The sequence below is a fragment of the Eurypyga helias genome, unplaced genomic scaffold, assembly GCF_000690775.1.
Source record: "Eurypyga helias isolate BGI_N326 unplaced genomic scaffold, ASM69077v1 scaffold25481, whole genome shotgun sequence".
Taxonomy (NCBI): domain Eukaryota; kingdom Metazoa; phylum Chordata; class Aves; order Eurypygiformes; family Eurypygidae; genus Eurypyga; species Eurypyga helias.
In genome coordinates, this window is record NW_010230656.1 from 45,025 (window position 1) to 72,441 (window position 27,417).

Consider the following 27,417-nt stretch of genomic DNA (forward strand, 5'->3'; position numbering starts at 1 on the left):
TATACACTGCCACTCCCCAAACCTGCTGCAGAGTAAAACTTTGCTCTGAGTTCACGGTAAAGAATCCAGTTACATACTTGCTACAATCAACCCGTGAACGCACTACGCCGTTATCTCCTGTGCTGGTTTGACCTGCCAACCGAGTTGGTTATTCATGAAAGAATCACAGAGTTTCTGTATCATATTAACTACTTCAACTCTTGGAACTGTGTCTGACTTCACGCTTAGATGTCTAGTATAAAGCAATGAAATTTCATACTCCTCATTCAGGAAACAGCACAATCGTTCATCCAGAAAACAGGACAGAGAATGCAAAAGAGGGTTTTGAAAACACCATTGGAGTTGCTAAGCTGGTAAGGAGAGCTCGCATCTTTTTTTGTTAGGGGAACCAGTGTAGTTGGAAAGGTGTATTAGTGTTTATTATGTTGAGGAAAAAGGTGCGGGGAAAACCAAGTCCAAATGACAAGCTCATTCACCTTCTCAGCCATGTTTTTCCATGCTTGGATTCTGATCAGCACCGAGTTCCCTTTCTGCTGAGCTCACTGTATCGGTTCAACACCAGCAAGGGACTTTTCTCTACCAAGGGCTTCCCAAATGATGGGTCAGCCCAGTCTACGAGAAACAGGGAAGTTCTTATAGCATTGTTATCTCAGCCATCCTGCATGAATTCCTGCCCTGTTTTCTATTTCTGCATAAATGAATACTATGGCAGTAGAGATAAAAATACATACCCAAAATGAATAGGTTCGATAACGCTGCTGAGGAGAAACCCTACAGTCTTCTCTTCTCCATTTTGAGGGAATTGCTGTGCACTTGGAGAGCATCTGCTCTGTAAACACCATGGCGTGCCTGCGTCTTGAACACTACACACAGTGTTGGTCCTCCCATCCCAAAAAGGTGTTAGCAGGAGCAGACGTTGTTCAAGGAAGGGTGGCAGGTATTCCAAAGGTCTGGAATGACTGGGGAATGAGAAATGACCAAGCACGTTTCAGCACGAGAAAGAAGACAACATAACAAAAAAAGGTTATAAATCACAAAGTCTCTGCAGGGACAGTCATGTCCCTCCTTCCTCACAGCTGGTGTCAGAAGTGCCAGATGCAGGATTAAATGTAAACAAAAAAGGAAAGTTCAGGTGTCAAAGTAAGGATGGGAACCTGGACTAAAGGCTGCAGTGATAGTAACACTGCCTGTGTATTTTGCTGTGTTCAGCCATGCAAGGAAATCCCCTGGACCTGCTGCTTAAAATGGTTTTTTTTCATACAAAAGATTTAGGACAATTGCCTGCCTCTTTTTTTTTTTTTTCTTCTAAAGTTCGTTTATACAGGTAGTTGTAGTATTTATAAATGTGTACCTATGGCAGACTAAAATCCGGCTGCCAACACTTCCCTTTTCTCTCCACCTACCAGGAAGCACCTGGATGTTGTAGGGCTCCTAACCACTCCTGCCTGACAGCACATCTGGACATGGGGCAGTTACCCTGAGTCTCTACACAGCGCACGGTGATCACTCGTGTTCAGCCTTGCCTACACGCAGCCCTTAAGGAAAAGAAATAAACCCTGACAATTCAGGAATGCTGTCATAAAAAAATGGCATCATTCTCTTACGTGAATTCAGGACTTTGGTGGAGGTGACCAGAAATTTTTGGAGACTTCCTAATGGCCTATGTTAGTGCAGACCACTACGCTGTGTATCACTCTTAAATTTCTCAGAGAATTGCTAGAGCCGAGCTGCTGCTTCACCATTTTTCCATTTGTCATTACATCTCTTGCTATTTCATAATGCCACCGTGTTTCTAGCACCCAATTCCCTTCAGTAATATTTGTCTTAACGCACAATCTTAATTTACTACTACCATGTGGATGTCATCAACCGATTTACTTTCTCACAAATCTCTAATGAATATAATGAATGACATTAGAGTTAATCCGAAACCCTGAAGCACCCCACCTGACAACGTCCCTGGTCAGATTTATCAAGTTCATCATTATTCTAGGCAAGTGGCAGTTCACACAACAAATCTCAAACCCAAACTCATATGGAATTACTCCACAACCAGATCAACTTGAGTAGGATCAACACTTCTGTGGAATTCTGAAAACAAACTACCCACACGTAAAGTCATGGAATGTTGGAACATTCCGGTTATTTATATCACTCTCAGAATAACTATTACATAGGAATTGATCCACGTGGAGAGACGTAACATCAGGCCAGCTGTAATGCAGCGCTCTTCTCCCCAAGGGTTCCTATTGAGGGTGCAAACACACCCCATGTAACGTGATGCGGAAAGGGTCTCGTGGTTGCAAACCTTTTTCACCCATACGCGAGGTTATCCCTGCTCCGGCCCTGATGAGTTGAGGTTATTTTCCACATGCTCCCACTAAACATGCAAAAGTTATTTCCAGAGCCAGCTAAATGTGGGCAGTACCCACTCGTTAGCCGTAAGAGAACTGAGCTCAGAATCCTTGAATAAGAAAGCAAAAATAGCATCGTTAGGTTAAACGAAGACTCACAGACAGATCTAAGTTCAGAAGAGAAGCAAATACAGAGCTTAGCTCTGTAAAAGCTATTCAAGTATCCTATAATTATGGTTCAATACACACTATAAAGGGAAGGATGGAAGCAGGAAGCAATTGATGTGGCTAAACCAGAGTTCAGTGCTGTGCAGGTTGAAATCCTGCTCCTGAAAACGTCTCCTAAAAATAGGGCAAACCTTAGTGACAAGGATGTTAGAGATCACCAAACCAATCCTAGCGCTCACCAGCACAACCTTCGGTGTCAGTCTGCTGGAATAGGCTTAGGAAGGAGGTCTTGCATTCCTTGTAAGCCACATAGATTTCTGATTCTCATTAATGAATCCCTTTTCTTTGAAAGTTTCCCATATAAATAATTACACGTAGAATTATTCCTGTATACACGGCAAGTGTTAGTCACAATATTTTCGTCTCTTTACAATATTTGGAACTTGATATTATTGAGGGGCAGATTTTTAACTCTAAGATGAAAAGCAGAATTCTAAAACCTCGTGGCTTCTCTGGCTCCCTTCTCATAAAAGACTCAGGAAAGAAAAAATCCCAAGTAGTTACTTCTTCCTTGCATTGGGAAACATCAATGCGATGTGGAGAGGAAAAAGATGATTTAGTGCTCTGGGGAGGGGGCAGAGAAGAGCAGATCACACGAGGCAGTGTCAAGCGAGGATCAGTGAGCTGCCTAGGGCATGCATGCAGAATGAATTAGGAATTGGGGAACATCCAAACACACCTTCCTCTCCTGAAAACTGATCTCAGCCCCAAGGGATGGAGAGGGCATTTACAGTAACATACAGCGTTTAGAGCAGTTTGGATTGCTGAGGCGGCCCCGTGCCGAGCTCTGGTTAAGTGTATCACCGGCAAAATGCCCTCCAACATCCAGAAAAGACACAAAACCAGGAATTGTTTAAACTATGGCCTGCTGCCACAGGACTCCAGTCATGCAGAGCTAATAGATCAGCTGCTGCTCCCTTGCTTATCCAAACGCTCAGCTGAGGTTACAGTTTCTCACTGCTTGCTTTTTTCAAAGATAGTTATCTTATCAGAGGAGCCTAGGGTTGTCACGCAACATTTACAAAAGTAAAAATGACATGGGCTGGGAAGAAATGGTTCCAGCTACATCTGGGATAATCAGATACCTGTTTCCAAATCAAAGCATCATTGTTTCCTTTAACACGTCCCACATCTCGGCAACCCGCAATTTCCTTAAGCTCTCTGTCTCCCTGGAACAGTTTATTGTAAATGATTTATTGTAATCCTGATTATTGACAACCTCCACTGACCATAATTTCTTCTCTTTTAAAGAAGTTTTGTCAGTAAATGATCTGATTTCTCTTTGCTAAAGTCTATATTAACAATGCAAAGTGGTTTTGGCTTGGTTTTCTTGTTATATATTCTTTTTACAAAATAAAGTTAGTGTCTCTAAGGGCCATTTTAAAAACAAACAATGAGGTTTAAACAACAGCAACAGCAAAGATTTCTCAGTATGTTGATTTGGCAGTTTCTACTTATCCGTATTCATATCCTGCTGTGATGCCTATCTGTGAAAGTAAAGTTGTAAATGGCTTTTGGAGCAAGAAGTTTGGACTCCAAGGAAAAAAAAATGAGAAAGTCAGAAGTACATGGCCAGAGGATGTTCTCTCCCAGCAAGACAAACCCACAGCTCGCCATTTCTAGGATAAGGATAACTTGGAGAGGCAGCTATTCCTGAGCTGATGAAGAGTGGTGCCAGTCTTAAGGTGAAAACTGAAAACAGCACTTGTGATCGTAGACCTGGGACTTTTTCCCATATGGGAGAAGCCTCTGCAATGAGTTCTCGACAAAGGCATCAAATAAGCACCTCAGCGTGCAGGTTATCAGCTCAACTTTGGTTTGGTACAAGACTGCTTCCCATTTGCTATTCACTAGACCACTTTGACTACATGGGAGGGATTTTTTTATAGTATTAAAATAGCAGTAGGACTTCTCCTTTCTTACCAGCCTCCATGAGACAGCAAAATGAAACTCATAAACAGAACCTGACAAAAGTCTTTGAGGGACAATAATAATTTGCTTTTCCTGACCTTTTGTATTGCCTGTCCAAATAGCCGTGGTGCATTCACTTTGTTTTCAGAAAGGAAGTCTGATTGCCTTCAGCAAGCAGAGCCAGACCTTTCTGACCTGTTCAATTAACCCTTTAGATAGTGCTTCCATTTATCTGGCTCTGTCACACATCCCAACAGTAAACATAATGAGAACAGAAAACTTTCAGGCATTGTTATACTCTGCAGTCAGAGCTTTTTGACTTACTTATTTTCTTATTATTTTCATTAATCTGATTTTCTAGAAAACAAGCTCCTCCTTTTTCTTTATTTGTGACCGTTTGTCAAATGTCTCTTGCAATGCCAAAGCCATTAGGCAAGAACCCTAACCATACTGAAGCTTCTAATGAAATTCTAATGCTTAAGACCACAAATTAGGCAGCTGGGTTGAAAAACTGCAGTATAAAAGAGAGGTCAGGCACAGCTCTGTATAACCTGAAGATAAGTGGGAAACCAGCACCAAGAGGGCAGACAGCATGGAACACAAATAGACAGACACATATATTTCCTAGTCGTGTTTTCCCACCTGCATCTTTCAAGATAAGCTTCTGTTAGATGTAATAGCTCCTCATCAGCCTCCAGTTGAGCTCCTGGGAGAAGAGTCTTCAACCAAGACATTTCTGAACTTCATCTAATATCCTTTTTTCCTGATATACTACTCTATGTCTCACACTGATTTCCAAGCCCCATTGTGCTTAATCCCCTCAGGCAGTGCAGTCTTATCATAAATATAAATTGCTCTTTCAATTAAAAGGGAAAAAAAGCTTTTCCGTGTTTTTACGTGATACAGCTTTGTTAACCAAACCAAATAAACCCCTTAGTTATTTACCTAACAGCCATTTAAACACGTGGCAGAGAGTTGGAAATTAACTCTTGAAGTAAAATGGCTTTTTCCCCCCCAGTGTGCACACCTGAAATCTAAACTACGGACACAAGGCATCTTTAGACAGGGACACACTTGGTGCAGAGATATGTGCATGACATAAGGAGAGGATGGAAGTTCTTTTGTAGTTGTACTGTATGGTGACAGTGAACAAGGACTGGGAAAAAACCAATATACTAGAGATTAAATTTATTTCTCTTAAGCTGAAGAGCACCATCAGATGTGTCTCATATATCCAGAGATCAAAGATTGGGAACTTGAGAGGAGATACAGCTAACAAAAATAGGTATGCAATGATGAAGTTATTTACATATCTCAGATATGTTGAATCATGCAAAATAGAACAAAAAGGCTGAAGGGATTGGTACTAATAAAAAAGCAAAAGTGAAAATATGAGTCTGTGGTAACCGTCAATCTAAGTAATGATAGGAAAAAAACTTTTATATCGTCCCACTGAAAGCAGCTGGGGTGCATTTATATTACAACGTCTCACTACAGCAATATTGCCAAATTTGCAAACCCCAAAGCAACAGGTTTTCATTAACTTATGAACCTACAGATAACAAAGTAATGACTTATTTTTACAAAAATGGTTTGGTAAATCTATGTAAACTCTCTATTGTGTCTTTATTGTAATTGCACCTACAGAACATTTCTTTAAGAAGTAAAAACAAAGAAGAAAACAACTGTAAGAGCTAAAAAAGAGAAGAAATCAAGTGTATTAGGCCTTCTTCAGGATGGGATATTGGCCAGCTGCGTAGCTACTGCTGTCTAGTCATCTGCACAGACAGAGCAAGACGGTTTCGTTTACAGTTTAAGTTTTAGAAAATGTTTATCGTAATTTGATTTTGTCTTAACAGCATTTCTACCGGGCGTGGATTTTGTAATGGTTTCACTGCTCCAAGATCAATCCAATATTAAATTTTCTTCGTCGGACACTCTGGAAAGGGACCAACAAGACCTCATGAAGACACAGGGGGATTCAGTATCCCCAGTTCAGCAAACGGTGAGTAAGATGGCCCAGTTCTGTTCTCCTTCCCCAAAGGCACAAGTTCAGATGCAATATTCAGCAGCTGCTGTACTAAATCTCAGCATACTGAACCATATCGAAGTAAACACAGCAAGTTTTATTCTCGAGGAGTAGAAACCTGGGTAGTTCTTTTGAGCTACTTCTGAATTTCCTATTCGATTGCTTAAAAATCCTATTTCTTTAAAAACAAACCAGGCAATCCACCTAGCTACTAATCCAGTAAAAATGTTACATTGAAAGTAACTCTCATCCTGTTTCTAAAATAAATAAATAAGCAGACAGAGACATCAGAACCTTTTTGTCTACTCCCTGTCAGTAGAGGATACCTTCAAGCACTTCAGAATTCCTTGGGACCCTTTTATTAAATAAAGCGATCTTTCTCCTGTTGCCTGTGTATTCAGAATGTTTACCTTTCATAACAAAAATACTACTGAGAACATTGTTTTTCATCAAACAGCAGCAAAATAACCATTGTCATAGTTTTGTTATGAAAATTCAGGTGGAGAACTGACAGCACTGCCATTCATACAGCTTTATATAACTAAAGGGTGGGGGTGTAAATTCTAGAGGAATGCGACGAAGTAAGAATTAAGAAGTTACAAACCGAGTGAGTTTGTGTTCATATGAGAAGCCAAAACCATCGTGAGGTCAGACTTGCTTTCTGCAGGAATCCATGACAGAACAAAACATCAGTAGCTTTGACACACAGATCCATGTGCAAATGAATGAAAAGAGCTGTTACACGCAGCAGAAAGCACTGGGGTTAATGCTAATTTCCCTTTGGGACTTTTTGAATCCGGTTCTCCCATGAAGGGGTATATTCCTTTACCTGTTCTCCTAAAATACTGCGAGACTGACTTGGATGTGGGGGGAAGGAGGAAAGGAACCACATTTTGTGTAACACAGAACATGGCATTTTCCCCATCCCTGAACACAATAACCTGTTCTTGAAGCATGTCTTCTCAGAAGGCATCCAGGTTGTTACTCATCCTTGATGCCAGGGAAAATATGCATAATTTCTAAGCTGCATGTGTTCAGCTTCAGGATCCAGACACCAGTTCTTGTTAAGCCTTTCTCTTCTAGATGAAAGAGCACTTCAGTAGCTGCTATTTTCTTTTGGCTAAAGTGCAAAAGGGAAGGGAGGAGATGAGACAGGAAGAAGGTTAGTGTCTGCCTAGAGCCTATCTGTCTCGCAGAATGAGTGTGCCTACTCTAATGAAAGGAAGTGATGTAACTAGCAACATATCTGGCAGCTCGTCACACCAGCAGAGAATGAGATCAAGCTTATTTGACTACACTTGCAGATGACAGGACTTGCACTTATCATATTCCTGTCATTTAATCTTTCGTCACTCGATCATACATCACCTTTTCCCTGAAACTGTCAGACCAACTAGTCAATAGTTACCTAAGACATCCTGTTTTGCCAAGATAGTTCAGTCTTCTCAGTGCATTTATTAATTTACTTTCAAACAGTTTGGGATACCAAGTAACCAGAAAACCCTTTAGATCTTTTAGGGCTTCGCTGCACGGAGGTGGCCAGGAGTAGTAATTTCATACTTCTCATCAGTGATATATTGTTAATGTACTTCTTTTGCAAACGATGAAAATAATAAAATATTTGCTCATACTAATCCTAAAAAAAATGCCAATAATTCCTTGCAGGATAATCCCAGTTACAACTGCCAACCGTATGAGTCAGACGGCAGGACAGAAAGGAGGAGTTCCGAGTCTTCTCACAGCCCCAGCCCCGCTTCCCCAGCCCAGGATCAGATCCATGGGAGGTACCCTACAAGCCAAGGAATTCACTGTGGCAAGAACAAATTTAAAGCGTCTTTCAGCACTGAAAAATTCAGACGGTACAGTTACGAGGAAAGCACTGTAGGAAATTACGACAGGTTTCTCAAGAGCAGCAGAAACCCCTTTCACCCTTACAAGAGGCAGATCAGCGAAGACGTCTTCCAGGAAGCACATCAAGCCCTCCCACCAGAAGGGTCACACTTCAAAAATGGTTTTGAGGGTCTACCAGGGTCTACGGGTCCTGACGAGCGAGAGTCATTTCCTACACATATTCCCAACATCTCCACAGAACAGCCATGGTGTAACAGCCTCCAGTACAGCACCACAGGTCAAGATCACAGTTCACAAGCCATGGTCAGTATTTTTTCCTTTTTTCCCCCGTTTTCAATGGCAAAAATATACTTTTGTAATGATTTCCTTATCTCTTAATATGACTCATGGACATTTAGTCTCGTCAAGTGGCAGGATAGAGTTGAGGATACCCATCTATATTTATTTGTGGAAGTCCGCTATTTTATGGCCTTACCCTACCCAAAAACAGTCCTCAGGAAGATGCATGAGGACAAAGGATTTTCCACTAGACACAATACATGAATCCGAAACATCCAAATTCTTCCTGGCAACAGAGTATTTTCAAGGGACAATAGTTCACAAAACAGTATTTTTCAAGCACAAGGACACGTGTGTTATATTTCTTACATGTCCTCTGCTGACCTGCATTTTTCTTGACACAAATAGAAGAGAAAATCTAAGACATCAGCACTACTTTAAATTAAATACAAGATCTGTGTTACGTGCAGCGTAAAGGTACCTGGGGTAATTCACATCCTGAATAGAGGCGACAGCATATTTAGGGCAGCACAGAGATCCCTGAAAAGCAAGATAAATTACCCTCCGGTATCTCCACAAGGTATCTCTGCTGTGATCCAAAGTGTAAAGCGTATCTTCATAATCTAGTGCAGGCAAAAACAATGACTACATCTGCCAGGAGAGGGCCCTAACCACTGGTTCGAAATTGCTGTCAGGCAAAGAATTAGAGGGTTACCAAAAGAAAGAGGGGTTAAAAAAAAATATCCTAATTGGATTAAGACAATTTACCGGGATGTTGTCTGGCTACATACCTGGGGATTGAAGGCATTCAGGTTAAGGAGGAAACAGATCTAAATCTCTTTATTTCCTGCATAAATAATCACCTAGGTCAGATGAGTTTGATGCAAAACCTGTAAGAAGTTGATGAAAAAAATTCTAATTTTCTCCCCAAATCCTTGAGCTGCAAGATAGAGAGAATGTAAAGGTCGCACTGCAGAAGCCCTTTACCACATATGACTACTCAGGAAACGACTGGCTACCTGTTAATGTTCCACTGGTTCAGTCACATAAAACATCAAAGCCCTGAAATGGCTTACACGCTGCTGACAAGCTGGTGTTTCTGAAGAAAACTTCATCTGATGGTCACCAAAACAGCATGAATATTTATTAACACTGGATGTGGCATTTGCTTGGTGCCAGGATATCAAATTGAGTCTAATGTATACCCCTAAGCTAACCTATACCGCAAAGATGTTGAGGGTCTTGCTTTAAGACAGAAGTGCCGCTAGTCCCTTGAAATAAGAAAACAGCTAGGACATCCGCTCTCAGAATTCCCAGCCATCGTGTTAAGTGGGGGAAGGAACCTGAAGTCAGTCACCAGATGCATGGATAAGGACACTGCTTAAGACAGACCCTTCCCTGCACTGTTAATTGCCAGCTGGAGCTCTACCCCGCTCTCTGCTCAAGCACGCATGTTGTTGGAATTGCACCTAAAGCAGCCAGTGTTGCCACACACACCGCAGGGTGCACGCAGCATTCTAACCAAGACAGCAACACTGAGCACCCAGGAGCCTGAGCCCTCAACAGACTCAAGCCCTCTGTAGAACCCAGGACAGGCAGCTGGGCAGACCTGTGAGAAATTAAGACTCTATCAACTTATCTATTTATTTCCACAGTTGCAGGAATAAATCACATTCTTACTGTATTTCCTACGTCTTGATCAAATTCAGTAGTCAGCCTAGCTCGATTCTGCTCTGCCACCTCTTCCCTGTGCGTTATAGACCTCACCCCCGATGACAAAACGCCAGCGTCTGCTTGAGGCACTGGCAGTCTGCAAGATAACATCAAGGAGTACGAAAAGGAGAGACAGACACACATGCACGCTCGGGAATGAAAGCTGGAGTATGCAGTTTGTGTATGGAGTGAAAAAAGATACAGAAACCAACATTTTTTTAATGGCTCTTTGTGTTCCTTTTTAAAGGAGTAATTACACGAATGCAGGAAACATTATTTTTACTACTAGAACATAAAACAAATTCTATGTAACACACACTCTGACAGAAACAAGTCCAAAAAAGTAGGAAGTATAATGAAAGACTGACCAGAATAGTAACTAACAGAATTATTCTATTTTAAATTCAGGTGTTTTCTCTAGTAACTCTTTCCTTAAATATTTTCTAGCCGGACTCAGACATGAAGCTTAGGACATCCCCACTGGAAGGGCAGCCTGGTCTGTACTGCTATCAGCCTCAAGTGCAGCAGATGTATTGCCCCTCACATCCTTTCCATCAGGTCAGTACCACATGTAGACCAAAATCCCTCGTGTTTCTAGCACTATCATGGTGCAGTAGTTATGGTAATGATACAAAAAGGCAGATGAAATGATACATGCTAAATTTGTGTTTGTGGGGCCATGTTTGTATACACACATTTTGTTTGAGATCTTAAAAGAACCACATCTAAATGCATTTTAAAATGGTCATCCAGAATAAGAGAAAAAAAACACTTGTAAAAATGGAATCTTGGTATTGTTTCTTTATACTTTCACCATTATGCTCAATAAAACTGGCTTTGAAACCAGATAAATTATTAACATAACTGTTGGCATTTCAGGATCCCAGGGAATTAACTGTGCTTTAACTTCAGAATAAAAAATTAAAGATAAGTGACCATATACTTCAAATTCAGATCAAACATAGCAGAACACTTTTTAAGCAAAATGTCAACAGCAAGATGATGCTTGCTTTCCTTGTGCATGATGGCACACACATCTCTTTTGCAATCTTTTGACTATTACATCATCCCCAGGGAAAGATTATTCAGCTGAAGCATAATTGACAATAATGCTGCTGATGCATGAGAATGCACCATATTAAGGTCATTCTTCCATAATGTAACTATGTTGTTCATACTAAAAATGCCCAGGAGTGACCGACACCTTGTTTTTCTCGTGTTTGGATCTCATTTGAATACATGTCAGTTCATACTTTCAATGCGGTATATACACAGTATCTTTGTAAAATCATATGGATTTGCCTTCATCTTAAATGTGATCCTAGCACATATTTGTAGAGGTTAGCGAGTGTAGTCTGCTGAGCTTTGAAAACTTGGCAGAGAGGGAGGGTGAGTGTGACACAAAGCCATTTTCATGACTCTGAAATGTCTAAATAATTTCCTTTAGATAGAAACGGTGGTTAATGCATTGAAATTTTCTTCTTTTATGCTCAATTATCTGCAATGTATTCAGTAAGACAGACATTCAAGGAGAGAAAAATATGCTCGAAACACCTTACTTAAAACAAACAAAAGCCCCCCAAAACCTATTTAAGGTGAGATTAAGGCAATGAGGATTTTTCAGACATATAGGCAGAAATCTATATGCAAAAACAGCACAACTCCCAAAACTCCCAACCATTAGAACTGGATTAAATTAAACTTGCAGTAAAGTCATAGATATAAAATATTTGAACATAAAGCTCTCACTTGAGTTACAACTCCTTTGGTCCCAGTGACTGCTGATTGTTACTGTGGAATCAACTGTACCATCTCATTCAACTTGCTCCAGAAGTATAAAAGATGTGGCTAATAGCAGTGATTTAAAACTGCAAGGAAAACAGAAAACAGGTCACCATACGATATTTCCTTGGGATTGTTAATTCATATGGTGTTACTAGTCTGAGTCATTGAATTCGTAATCATGCCATTCATCGTCAGGGTTTAGTCGCTCCTGAGGACAAAGAAAGGTTCTTTTTGGCATTGTTTTCTTTAAGAGGAAATTGAAGTCATCTCTGAAAAGAGATGCTGAATGACCATAAAGAACAGGAATAGGTAAACGCTGGAATTTCATGATCATTGATAAAATTAAATGATCTGTCACAGAACACTTTTTAGGAATTTCATTTGTTAGAGTTTTGTAAGACATTACTAAGGAAGAATGAAAGTATTCCGTACCTCAGTAGTGGACTTCTATATTTTTAAGTGTGCATTTCTTATAAATCCCCCACCCATCTACTGAAAGTTAAAGGAAGGTGTCACATTATTACAGTACAGAACCCCTCAGATACAGGGAGGAATAAAATAGGAACTAATTGTATCAATCACTTGGAGAGCTTTGGGGACTTCTACGGCCTTTTGGAACTTCTTGTGTCCAGGACAGTTTACACGGTCAGCAGGATGGCATGACAAGGCAGCTCAATAAGCATCCTCAAGTACCAACCCTGCATGAAGTAAGCTTCTAAAATCGGGTGCCTTCTATGGACATCCTTCTTGTCCTGCTCCTTCGGCTGTGGCCAGCCCCTCACCACTCACTGGACTTTGTATCTGCATCACCTTAGGGAGTCAGGGGCACAGAGGTTCTTCTCCAGCTGGGTGCTGCACAAGGACAGAGCAATTTGCTTAGGGGATGCAGCTAGTACTGAAGTTCAATTAGTTTCAGTATTGAGGGTATTTTGTACCGACTGTCCTCAGCGGGGAGCCTTCTAAAGCTTCAGAAGTGTACAGATGCTAGAGAGCTGTGAGAAGGCACAGATGACAGAAAGAGGCTGTTCTACACTGAGTCAGGAAATACGGCTAGAAAATAATCTCACTGCTGGCTTCTTCTTTTACCCATCACTCCAGAATTCCACTAGCCAGAATTTTTTTCCCCCTATAATGTGACAAAAAGGGAATTATCTCTTAAGTTCTTATCAGCACTATCATAATTAATTTACTTGGGTATTCTTGTTAGCCTAAAACTCTGAAGTGATAAAAGGTAATAATAAAATTCAAAGAATACACATAAAGGTGATACCACCCTGCCATCCCAACTCAGAAGGTGTATTGTTTTTTTAGAAGGAAAAGGTCCCAGATGAAGGATTAACTTGCCACAAAAGCTCTGCTGCAAATATAAACTAGTTTCTCACTGGGACTGCAGTACAGACACTGTGGATGTGCCACGGCACCATGCGTCTCACACACAGTATAAATGTCAGTTTGTGTGTTGCTGGAGCAGGAACTCCAGTTAGCTCTTGATGCATTTGAAGGATTTTTAATTTCTTTATCCATTCTGAAGCAGGCAACCCTTCCCTCTCGCGGCTGATTTGATACCAGTACTATTACTATACATTGGCATTAACCGCCCTCAAAAAACCTACAAAATTAAAGCTGAAATCCACCTTCTGGGACTTGCTGGGCAAGATACAACAAGCGCTAAGAGGAAAGTCTTCCATCCACCTGCAGGCTGGCACTGTGACAGATCTCTTCCATGCAGCAGGTTTCTGTTAGACCTTTCAATATTTGTGTTTCTTAATGCTACTACAGTAAAAGTACAGCAACACGTTCTACTACTCAGAGGAAAAGAACAATAGGTACAAGCAGCCAAAGTCATAACAGGCAGAATTGCTGCCCATGTGCCATAATCAGATACTGGGAAATGAAAGAACATGTGATTCAAGACTGAGAGGAAGTGGAATAACATCTTTTGCATGCAGCAGCTCCAGTATGAATACTTTACATTTCAAATTTGAATGAAGCAGTGCAATTGAAATCACTAGGAAGTTGCACTCAAGAGAACGGGCCCTTTAGCCTGAAGTGAAGGGTGTTCAAACTACGCCTCACTTTTCATTAGAGGGATGAGAGACACCAAGTCCTTCATTAATTCTGTCCAAATGATAAAATGGCCTCACCTTCCCCTTGGCTGGACACAACACAAATGATGACTCATGGGAAAAATTACTTCTTCTTGACCTGAAAGAAGTAGCAGACACTTACTGAAGTCACTTACCCACCCACCATAAAACACGGACACCTTTCATGCCAGTTGTGCGACTGTAAAACCAGCTCAAGCCTGTCATACCAGACCATTCCCCAGCCTCTGCTTCCTCAAAAAGGAATAATGACACCAATAAAACAGAAATAATCCTTAAAACACCCAGTTCTTGCCTTTGGTGATGACATCACAAGTCCCATCTTAGTTTTTTTTTTCCTTTCAAAGAGCCACTAAACCAATTAAATCAAAATTACTGTATGAATTGCAGAGTTTTTGGCCATGGTGAAAAATTTACACACAAAGCAACAAAGCAGGCAGCACAGAACGGCACAGGGAAATCACCTTACTGCTGTTTTGCCCAGTACTTCGTTTAAAAAGGTAGAATGTGATTAATCACATGCCTCTCATTTCTTTCACCCTGCTTACTGTAGCAAACAAAGTGGTGTATTCAGTACGTTATTCCACATTTCAGGCAGTTTACTGTTTGAAAGATAAAAGCAAACAGGCAAAAACTCAGCAAAACCAGTAAAATTACTGAGAAACTGAAATAAAGGAGTCAGAATCCAGGATACATAAACTATGAGCATTTTGCAAGCACATGATAACCTCCCACAGGCATTTTAAGGGGACAAAGACACAGAGCAACAGAAGGTATTGGTCCAGAAATAGGAATGACAGTAAGAAACCAAGGAGATGTATAAACTAATTACCAAGGAACTTTTCCCGAGTCTCGAAAGCTACATTATAATCATTCAGAGGAACCATAAAAACCTCATGACACAGGACTTCTAGAGCTAAGCAGTAAAACCCCAGAATAGGGCTCAGCAACCTTTGAGTACTAGGGAAGGCATGCAGGTAGATTTTTTAATAACATATGACATGACTCCTAATTTTGACCATGCCCTAACCCTGGCACCGGGAAAGATTCATCTGTAAGAGGCAGAAATTCCTCTCACACTGAGCTCCAAGTTCAGTGGGAGCCTTTGCCTCACAGAGAGCCAACTGATGGTATCTCACCTTAGCAGGGTAGTGTTTCTTTGTTCTTGAAAGTTGCTTGCCAGCAGGTTTAAACTGTAATTGGGGAAAGAAAACTATGTGCCCAAGCGCTGTGTTAAAAAATTGAGTGCAAACCTACAGAAACTCTGATGCAATCGAGACTATCTATATGGATTATCTCCCCTCTTTCACCTTTTTTTTTTGCACTGGCATATTTCTATCATGGTGATCGCATGATAGGCCAGCCTTTCTTTAGTGTGTCTGGAGAGCTGGACAGGCCTAGAGATCTGCTGGAGAGATGGCTTAGCATTTCAGTCTCAAGTAGCATTCTGCTGCTTGTCTCCAGGGGTGGGGTGAGGGTGGCAGGGATGCATTAGGTGTCCTGGCTATTCTTATTAGCTTTATGGGGGAAAAGAGAAGCTGCTTGAGATGGTGGTTAAAGCATTTAAACTTCCAGGCTCTTGGAGAAGCCTGTTTCTTGCCACTGACTATGAGGGAAACAACGGAGAATATGCTCACAGCTTCAGCACGAGCCAGGCAATAACAAAGCACCTATGAGAAATGTCTCGAGTGTCTCCTGGCCCCTGGAATGACACTGCTAACTTAGTCTATAATAATACACTGACTTCACAGATATTCTGATGCCATCCATAAAGCTTTTGTTGTTTGGGTTTTTTACTGCCTTGCCTGGTAACACAAGCTGAATGGATGCTTTGGCATGCTATTCTCTTGGGAATACATTTTATACACTTGGAATTTTTGCCTTGTACCCCTCTTCACCTAAAACAAACAAAAAAAAAAAAGTCAGAAAAGCAACCACCACACAAAACCAAACAAGGCTCTGTTTCTTCCTATACTTTTAGTGGCTTTACTTAATAGGCTTATTTTTCTATGGGGCACATCATTTGAAGTACTTTCTTCTGGGGTTTTTTATTACATAACTAAAATTACACCATTAATTTACTTGTCTGCATACCACAACATTTAGGGGAGAGTGAGCAGGCTAAGATACTTCAGCTGCAAAAGAGATGGCTGAACGGAGATATGCGTTAGGTCTATAAAATTACAAATTATCTGGAGACAACTAATAGGGTACAGTTACTCCCGTTTTTCACAAGAACTCAGTAGCATAGCAGACACTAATAAAGTACTTTTTTACATACTCCAATTTGGAACACACACTGCAGCAGGATCTGGAGCAGCCAGCATACCAATGAGTTCCTCCTCACACATGCCCTTTTTCTTCCACTTCTTAAGCATCAACAGCAATATGAATGTTTTCCAGTATCATGCTAGAAAGACTTAAGGTCTGACTTGGCATAACAACTATTAAATGTAGGCAGAGGACAATATCCTCAGAACTAAATAGTTTAATACTGTTATTAGGAATTTTTTTGAGAGCTTGTTGCTAAGCCAAGTAATATCTCTTTTATTGTACCGTCAGTATCCCTCGGGAGGCAGCTACCCTGTGACTTACATTACTTCTTCACACTACCCTTACCAAAGAATTGCTCCTCAAAGCAGTCAAGAATCCCAGCAGCCTCTATTTCCCAAACCCATCTACTCCTACAGGTAACAATATCTTTTTTTCAAGTCCTAATGTTACAGGAAATACACTGTTTACCCATGGCCTATTTCCAGCTTAATTTGCAATAACATGCTTACTCTTACTTGTCTTGTTCCCAGTGTGCTCTGTCCTGTTTGTATGAATCACAAGATGTTCCAGACTCTGGGGCCAAGGCAGAGGGAAATGAAATGTTGCAAAGCATGTGAACAGCCTTGATCACCCCCACAAAAGTTAGACGTTTCTCTCATACAATGTCTTAGGTACTTCAGATGCCATCAGCACAAGACTAATCACACTTAGCTGTCTTTTCCAGGTCCTGCTTTGAAACTATTTATTTTCTCCAGTTACTAGGGCAAGGAAATACCTAGAAAACATATCAGATACGCCAGTCACCACACAGGTTTAGCCCCCAAATAGCAGTCTGTTAACAAAGTAGATCAGGCAATTAGATTTTAATTGTACCTTCTGTGGCTGTCAGTTTGATATTCTCTTTGAGGCCTTTATCAGTTCAAGACTCAAACACAACCTTAAACAAATACGCACTAGCAGGGTTTGAAGGCCGTGGTCTTCATGCCACTTTCTATTACTTTACTTCAAACCCTGGTTGGACCTTCTGTACGTGCTCTGAGAATTACCTCTAGCAGTTAAGCAGCGTAAGGAGATTGCTTAGAAACAACTGAGTGGGAACTTGAAACACCACGGGTATTCATGCCATGACAGCGAAAGCCAGCATCATTACAGGCACTGTGAAAACCAGTCCTTTTTGCTGCTTCTGAGAAGTCCAGCACAACAGGCTAACATACTTCTCTTTCTCTCCCTCAAGCATCCTGATCTTCATGGCACTCAAAAACAGCAAGACAGGGAGCTTGCCAGTCAGCGAGATTTACAATTTCATGACGGAACACTTTCCTTACTTTAAGGTGAGTTCCACAGCGAGGAGGGGAAATCTCTCTCTCAGCTTACCTGACAGCAGGGAGGGGGTTCAACCTACAAAATGGGATAATTCCTCAGCAGATCAGTACCAAATCAAGCACAGGCTATATCCCTTCATGATCACAGACTACCCAGCATTTTAGGCCTAGGCAGAAATGTGAACATGGTATGTGACAATCTTTAACACAAAAGGATACCAAGAACTTTTCCAGCTTTTAGTTTGTGCAGATCACAGTGGCCATTCCTCACTAACAACCCACCAAAAGGATAAATGTTTTTTAAAACACAGCCATTCCTTCCTCTCAGATCTCAAATACAGGCAGAACTGGTCTTGTGGCTTCCTCTGCCATCAACAGTACCTCCAGACTCATGTGGAAGCAGAGGTTAAGGTCATCTTGCTCTGTTCTGGACCTGGGATATCTGTCTTGGGCAGCTTCATCACTTACATGCACTGTACAAAGTAAAGTGTAACATGTGATAAATGGTACTAAGCTCATAATTACACAGCAACGTTGGCGAAGTAAGGGTGGATGGTTTGCAGCAGATACTATTGAAATTTAAATCCATGCTATAAGAGAATGGTTTCTTGCACTTGCAATGTAAGTGGAAAGAGATTAGTCAGCACATGATCCAAGAGCTGAAGGATTACATTTAAGATTTTTAAAAGAGCTATAATAGAATCATCAACTGCTGCTCACCACAGAGCTTTATTATTGCTGATTTTTCAAAAACATCTCACTAAACGTCCAGATCAGGTGACCTGCAACTGCAAGGCCCAAGAACAAAAACAAAGCGACATGAGTCTGTCCTGTTTCCTATTGCAAATAAACATGCAGCAGTTGAACCAAATTTAAAAGAGCTACAGAAAGGCAATTGAAATATTTGTATTAAGATACTCTAACTAAAAAGAAATGTTCCAATGCAATTTTGCAATGGTTTTGGATACTGAGGATAACTAATGCCTGCAAAAAAATATTGATCTTGTCAGTGATGAGAGAAAAAGAATACACATCATCATGAAGTAAGAGCTGTTGGGATCCATGACACTTCCGCACTCCCAGCTTTCCTCCCAAAGGAATCACTAGCTACTCCACTATTTGTTACAAGCTTTGTTACAAGCAAGATTTTTTTTTAAAACACCCTAAAGTAACCTACCATCGTAATTCAAGAAATATCCCATCACAATATGACTGGTCATAACCCGCTGAAACACATCTGAAGCACTTGGTTAAGTCAGAGGGATGCAACTGATTTTTAGGCTAAACACAGGTGAAATTAAGGATGGACATAAATCTAAATAGGGAAAGGAAGAAAGGAGACTGGCACATGATCAGAACATAGTAGCTGGAATTTTTTTCATTTTCATAACATGAACAAAATTCAAAATTGTATTTTGTCCCTAACAGAATATTAACTCTATTTTCCATGCATTTACCACAAGTCGCAAGAAATACTAATAATCCAAAGGAAAATATTTTGAAGACTGTGAAAAAGGTCCTGGTCCACAACCTCTTAAAATTGTTATTTTGCAGAACAGAACTTCCTAGCATAACAAACAAATCGTGATCTACAGCAAAGTAATACCTTGTTCCCGGATTACTGTTTTCCAGAAAAATTCCATGAGTTTCAAGCAGAGAGGTGGGAATATTAAAAATAAGTTTGACAGGCACGTCCACGTTTATTCATCAGACCAAACTGAAATGAATTCTCCTTTATCTTACAAGACAATCGATTATAAAATTAATCAGCAGCCTGCAAAGCAAACGCTGCTGCTGCCAACACGCACAGAATTCCTCGGACACAAGACTGGGGCTTTGCCAGGTCTCACCTTCCTGGTCCTGGAGTTATTGTGACACAGTAGAAACATTAGGGAGATACACATCCTTTCCTCAACTCCGTACTGTGTGTAAATATTGTCTATTGCATATACTCTGATATTCTGTGTGTTAATGTGTATAAACAGGTGTGCACTTACAGATGTGTGGGCACACATGCTCATCTGCACAGCAGGTACATTTCTGCCACAGCTTTAAATAACTTTTGTACCAAATCTTAAACTTTTCCCTCCTTACTTATCAAAACTTGCCTGTTCCACAGGGAGTGGGGTTTGGTGGTACGTTTTTGGTTGGTATTTTGGTTTGTTTTGGTTGTTTTTTTTTTTTCAGATCCTCATGTCTTTTTCTTAATTAATTTAAAAGTTGATGAGAATGAGGCTGCTGCTGTCATATGCATTATAGAAAAAGAACAGTGCAGGGGGACGACTGGAACATTCGCTATTTTGCAACAGCTTTATTTTTGCATTTTACTTACAGGCAAACAATTGAATAGTTCCATCCCAACATGTTTAAAATAAGCAGGGGAGAATAAGCAAGCAAATATTATGCTTACGGGCACTAAGCCCTGTCTACCGCTCATCTTTACAGCAGCCCACAGAATTATCAATATATAGCAAAAACCAACATCCTCTATCCTCCATGTTTAGAGAGTCTTCAGCAGTAATATAAACCTCAGCAAAAAGCACTGTGTTGTTGCTACTAGAACTCACTAAATAGCAGGATACAACAGGGGGAGGGGAAGCAATTTAAGTTGGAGAGAAACAGAGTACAAGTGTACACAGAACCTTGCTGGGAGACATTAGATGATACAAGCCTAGTCAAATTAACTTGTATTCGCTGCCACAGCAAATTTAGTTTCTATGATGCAACGATCTCATTTCTAGTTGAAACAGAGCAATCCAACTCCTACGTCCTGGAAAAAAAAAAAAAAACATCTACGCAGCTAAAGTTGAATTACTCTTTGATGTACCTCTCCCTTCTCTTGAGACCTAGATTTAAAGAGAAAGGGTTTTGCAAGATCACTGAACTCTTTAAACTTCAAGAGGCGGTCAGGATCAATGGGTCTGTACAATAATATTTTTTGCTTGTCATCCTTTTTTTTTTTCCTTTGTAGTGATTAGTGAGTCTAACAGAAAGCTTTAATCTTGTTAATTGGAGTTATTGCCAGTGGTCCAGGAGGTTAGAAAGGTCTGTGGTCTGAGGGAACTTAGAGCAGCAAGTACTCTCTTGCAGCGTCCCACTGTACACAGCTTCTTCCCCGCTATGCTGAACGCAGCGATGGCCGAAGCGAGCCACAGCAAGGAGATTCCAACTGAACGAGAGCAACTTCAGTAGCCAAAGCTCAGTTCGTTAACGACAATCAAATGTTAACTTAAAAATCTGGCGACCTGGTCGTAACATGAACACGCTGCCCGAGTGTTCCTTCGGGGCCTACCGAGGTAAATGACAGGTTTTTGCTGCTCAGCGATACCGAGTTTAATGCAAGAACCTGTTCAACTCCTGACAGAATTGGTCTCCAGAATAAATCCACGTACTTTTTGCTCTTAACGTTTCTAAAACTATCTCACAGTTTACACCCACACACATTCTGAAAACCTCTGAGAAACACATGCCACTCCCATTTGCCCTGGTGCTTAGCAGAAACACTAATTATCCTGTCTAGATACAGAGACAGGGATATGTATCCTCATGTGCAGGGCAAGAAACATGAATATTCTTTCAGGTCAGCTTATTCAGTCGCTAAGTACACATCTCACCTAGGAGGAACAGTTTTATTTACTTTTGGAACTGCCAGAAAGCAACCTGAATATGATCTGCAAGGGAGAAAAACTGATTCATCATCTTCACTTTTAAAGGGTTTTTTTTGTTGCTGTTGTTGGCTTGGTTTTTTAATAGAAATGCACATTGTCTCACCTATGGGACTAACAGAACAGTGAAATGCTGACATCAGGTGGGCCAAAAGGGTAAGAACTGTACTGCTATGAAGGGAAAAGAGTCTCTTAGTAAGTAACATGTATTTAACTTCCACAACTAATAATTTTTTTAATGAAGAGAGCAAGGATTAAATTTGACCCTCAAATTCTTCAGTAAGGGTTTTAATGCCTTGACCCCCAATACAGTCCTTCACAAGCAGCTAGGAAAGACCAGATTTTACATTCCTCATAAAAGTAGAATTCCTGCCAAAGTATGGACAAAAATTCATGGTGTATCATGTGAAAGCAAAAATGGACACAAGTCCATTTATAAAGGATGGTCTTAGAGGAAATCTGTTACACTAGGCAGCAATTAGAGAAACTATCGAAAAGCTGGTTTTCTATGAGAGAAGGATCCCTACTAATAAAGCACAAGAACGGAAAGGAAACTTAATGCGCATAAAAGAAATTTTAATTTTTAACCTCTTTAAAAAGACTATGGATAATTGTATCTATTTCTTATGCTCTCTGTTCAACTGTTCTCTGTGGTTGATGCAAACAGTTATGACAACACGTATTTTGCAACCATGAACACGAATCAGTAGTGACACAGACAGCTTCACCCACCTTTCAGAGAGTTGTTTCTTTAAATTCTTATGACACACAGATTTGGAAACAAGAAAAGAAAAAGCATCCAAAATCAATTTTTTTAAAAAAGACAAAAGGCCTCACATACACTAGTCCTGAGGATCGTTCTTCATAATCTGATGAGCTCTGAAGTCTCTCCCTTGAGATTTCTTATCGCTGCAAAGGCAGACCTTTTGGACAAAACGTTACTTGAGTGACAGAGGTAAAGCTACAATTTATATTTTCACTGGTGTTACAATGGCAGGGGAAGTCTAGCTGGACTAGCAGCTGCATGTGTTACAGTGAGGTTGGGTTTCTCCTGTGCATTCCTACCATTACCTAGCAAGTAATTTTTCCTGCTCCCCTGTTTTCAGGTTACAGTGCAGTGGCAATGAGCTAAGACAGTTCTACTCGGATATGCAACAAATAGCATGGTACAGTGCCTACCAAAAGAAAAGCAAGGAAGTAGCACATCAGGAATTTACTATAGGAATCTTCCGATATGAACGCGCATGCTAATTTAGAAAGCTGTAACGTGATGGGCAGTATCCTTCTGGCTGCATGACTAAGTAAGCAGAAACTAGTGAAATCAAATAAACAAATACCAGAAAACACTTATATGCAATAAAGAATACAGTGCCATTTCTTCAAGATCAATAGTTCAGACTAGCAAGCAGACAGGCGTTTCCCGTCAGAAGCTGAGCATGACCGTTTTGCTGGGTATTTCCCCCTTCAGCCCTCACAGCAATAGTAATTTTCAAATTTCTTTCACAAGCAATCAGGAACAAAAAAATTGTAAAAATTAAATCATATAAACAGAGGGTTTGCACTAGGTTTTCTTTTATTTCCATTCTTGCAGTTGAATGCTAACTGTCCTCAGGGAAAGGAAGGAACTTTGTTTTCCTCATTGATCAGAAACGGCCTACATAAAAATAGAGGAACCATTCTAATGCAGCTTGTATGTACTGTTCAGTTTAAAGAACCTTCCAGCTTCTGCTACTGAGTTAAAAACAAACGCAAAGCAAAAAAAAAGGGCAGTGATCAGATGTAGAAACCTGCATCTCATCTGTAGGGCTTGTGATGAACGCATTTGTTTATGTAATTGGCTAGCATATAAAGTCACACCTACAGCAGCCTGCTAGAATTCTTTTGAAGTCTGCCTGGACACTTCATTTGAGTCCAAGCAGCACGTAGTCCTTCAATTAAGCATCTGAAATGTTACTAGGTGTTCCAAAAAAGATTAAATGGATTTTCTGTTAGTTCACAGTTGCGGAATACAATTCTTTACACACTTCATTCCTGTGATGTGCAAAGTCTCTTAAAATTCCCACCGCCCCTCTGGCAAGGCCAACCTTCTTGCTTAGAAGATCAGTTGCTATTTTACCTGACTCCTCTCTTCCCGCACAACATGACTGTAACATTCTTGTGGCTTCCTTCTAACATGCAAGTTTCATACTGCAGAAAGTATAAACAGCATTTCTTATAATCTCATCAGTCAATATAAAGAAATATATTTGGTCTTTTTTTCCCCCTTGAAATTCCATTCTCAGGTTGGATTTGTTTTTTCCAGACAGCTCCAGATGGCTGGAAGAATTCTGTACGCCACAACTTATCTCTGAACAAATGCTTTGAGAAAGTAGAAAACAAGTCAGGCAATTCTTCTCGGAAAGGCTGTTTGTGGGCTCTGAACCCAGCCAAAATTGATAAGATGCAGGAGGAGCTTCAGAAATGGAAGAGGAAAGACCCCGTTGCTGTAAGGAAGAGTATGGCAAAGCCAGGTCAGTAATTTGGTAGCACCTCAGTTGTCAAACAGTTGTCCCCAGAACTTTGCTTTGCAATAGGCACCAAGAAGTAGAAGAGTATTTATATATGATTTAGGAAAGCGTTTAAGATTTCTCCCTGGTTAAAGTGATTGGCAAAACAAACAAACACACACAAACATACCAACCAAAAAACCAGAATTAAATAAGACCTGGTTTTGCAAGAGTGATTCCAAATAGGCACAAAAAAGATTCCCCAAGGAAACATTCTCTCTTGACATCTCAGTAAACTTTAAGATAAAAACAACACCAAATAAGTACTACAGAATAAAATTTGAAATTAACTGATACGTATCCAACCTTCAAATACAAAAATTCTAATTATTACATACTTGCTTGGCAATGATAATTTAGAAAAACATCTTGAGCTTTCGGAGTTCTTATCATATATTGCCTAGCACTTTTTTCTGCCATTCCCCTCACCCATTCCCTGAGCAACCCTCAGATTCTAGCTGGAAGTTATGTAGATGAAGGCTGTTAGGACCAAATAAGTCATTGACTTTGTTCTTGTTTTGTAGAAGAACTGGACACACTGATAGGCGACAAAAGTGAAAAGCTGAGGTCTTCCATGATGTCCTGCAGTCCGACCGGTGTTGCAAGTGCGTCCCTTTCCAGGCAGATGGCAGTCCAGTCCCATTCCCTGTGCGATCCCTCTCTTTCCTCCGGTATACCACAGCCATTACACAGTATCCACGCATCGGGAGCTCTACATGTCAAGAGCCCATTACCAAATTTGCTCGGGGGGCAGCAAACAGCGTGCTATACATCACCACAGGGCTTTCCTCAAATCTCAAGTACATTAATGCAACAGTCACCTGACCCCCAGACCCTTTTTCCTTCTGGGGAGGCTCAGAGTGAACTCCGAACTCAGCCTAGCATCACTCAGGATTCGCCGCTGCCAGCTCAGACCCCCCCGGCCTGCGGGATGAAGGTGCTGACGGAGCACTCCACAGCCAGGACAGTGCAGGACACGCTCATGCAGGAAGGGGATCTCAGCAACGACATCGATGCTCTTAATCCATCCCTGACCGATTTTGATCTCCAAGGTAGGTATCGAAGGTATTTCTATTATGTAGTCAGGCTTATTCCATCACATCCCAACCCTGCACAAACACTATTTTTTTTTCCCTTCCAATTTCAAAGGTATCCTGCATTAATGTAAACAAACACCAGCAGAATGAAGATAGGAGTTTCGTCCTTTTTGAACTACTTGTCCTTGCCACTGCTAGAAAGACCAGATTACTATATTACTTTATTTTGCACAACATGGAATTTTGCATTGTATCTTCAAAAAGTTTCCCAAGAAAGCCACAGTTTTACATCCAGAGCTTAAAAAAAAACCCTGTTTAGCCTGGACTATGGCTGCAGATTCAATACAGTATTTAGAATATAATTTTGTAATTCAGACATATTTTTCAAAAAACTACTCAAGCACAATTATTTGGTGCATGTCAAGAGAACCATCATGTAAGGAGCACAAACAGAAATCATTTTGATTGGATTAACATGTTAACATTCTTCTTTATCAAGATTTATTCAAACACCTTCCACATCTTTGCTCAAAAGAACACTATTTACTCCTTCAGAAGTTTCACACGTATTCACATAATCTATGCCCTGAACAATTATACTTTCTGGGGCGTGTTCTTAAATATTTAGTCATATAATGCAGACAGTAAAGTTGTGTACATTAAATAATTGATAATTTTGAACAGACAGGATTTTGAACCCTAAGAACATAGCTTTCTGTACAAAAATAAGAAAAAACCTCCATTGCTGAGTTCATGTGCGTGCATACGTGTATATTTATGTCTGTATACAGAACAAATAAAACCTGTGGGTTCCAAATTGTAAAGCTCTTGCTGCACAAAATAGCATGGAAGAATTGCCTTCCTGCACAAAGTGGTACACAAAGCAACCCAAAAAACAGAGCAAAGCACAGTCTTAATAACCCACGTGACTCAGTGAATGCCATTGTCTTGCTACTGCATTGTCACAAACATTCCGCAACCCTGCCGTGCCCAGATTCCTTTACTAAGATTAACAACATAGTTGTTTGAATCCTCAGCCTCTTCCCCTTTCAGGCAGCTGGATCTCACATTCCATTCATTTCTCTGAACATCCTTCCACTTAATCCATTCATCCAGAGCACACTCATTTGTACTGTGAATATTCTGTATGCTTCACCAACATACAATTGATACAATTCCAACTTCCCTCTGTCCTTGCCCTTTACCTTAAATTACTTAAGCTTAACTAAGTTTTTAACTTTCTTTCTTTATAAAATTATCAAATCTCAGATTAGAGACTACGACTTAAGACAAGGCCTGTACACTTGGAGCAAAATCATTATATACACATATACTTTAAAAAAAAAAAATTACAAAAAATTTTTCAAATATATCAAATTTCTCCTAGCAAAAGGGCTAAGTATTACCCATTTGACAGCTGCAGGTGGTGGGTAGAGGTTTGGGGCAAAGTTTTCCCACCACCACTCCCTAAAGAATCTTCAATTATGAATATGAAAATACAGCCCTCCTGCAGTACCTTACTTGGTGCTTGCCCTGCGATACACACGTGCCACAGAAGCAGGAGAAACTTTCTGGTACATGTTAGAAAAAAGTAACATTTCAGATCTTTTGATTTGTCAGGTCAATCCCACATCTAGTAATTTAGTTTGCAATTCAGATAATGCTACATCATAAGAACAGGAGAAGTCCTTATGTAAAGTAACATTATTTTGCAGAGTTGTCCCATAAAGTGCCATTAGTTCTTCCATATCTCACAAAGGTAAGAGAGGCAATTTCCCCTTTCAAAATCAGTGGGTTTTTTCAAATAGAATTTATGCTTCATAAGGATATGCTTACAACAGAATCTTGCCAATTATCAAGTGAAATAATTTTCTTACATTAATGCTGTTGTCTCCCAGATTTAAATTTAATATGGAGACAATAACTATCTAAACAGCTGTTCCTTTCTCTGTCACAAGTGATGAAGCATACATACACATACAGCATACACAAATGTTTCAAAAAGCATATAGAGAGAAAGTTTAACCAATCCACATTGTTTTATTCTAGGAAACCTTTGGGAGGAGCTGAAGGATGACAGCCTAGCTGTGGATCCCCTAGTTCTCATTTCATCATCCCCAACGTCTTCCCAGTGTTTCCCTTCTCACTGCCAGATGGGGAACAGCAGCAGCAGCAATGCCAACATCCAGAACGGAACTCCACACAGCAACCTGCCCGACCTACAGCTCACCACGCTCTACTCTGCCTTTATGGAATTGGATACAGTGTCTCCAGCCTACCTAAGTAATTCTGGATCCAAACCTATAGCACTAATGTGA

General features: G+C 40.4%; 1 protein-coding gene across 1 annotated transcript; it reads left to right on the plus strand.

Moving 5' to 3' along the window:
* The first annotated feature begins 840 nt into the window (after positions 1-840).
* Positions 841-27,417, plus strand: FOXN1 (forkhead box N1). Its single transcript, XM_010160830.1, has 9 exons — positions 841-937; positions 6,353-6,498; positions 8,188-8,676; positions 10,813-10,923; positions 16,818-16,945; positions 17,764-17,860; positions 23,819-24,026; positions 24,587-25,114; positions 27,149-27,417. Exons 1-9 carry the CDS (start codon positions 841-843, stop codon positions 27,415-27,417), a joined length of 2,073 nt encoding a protein of 690 aa, XP_010159132.1.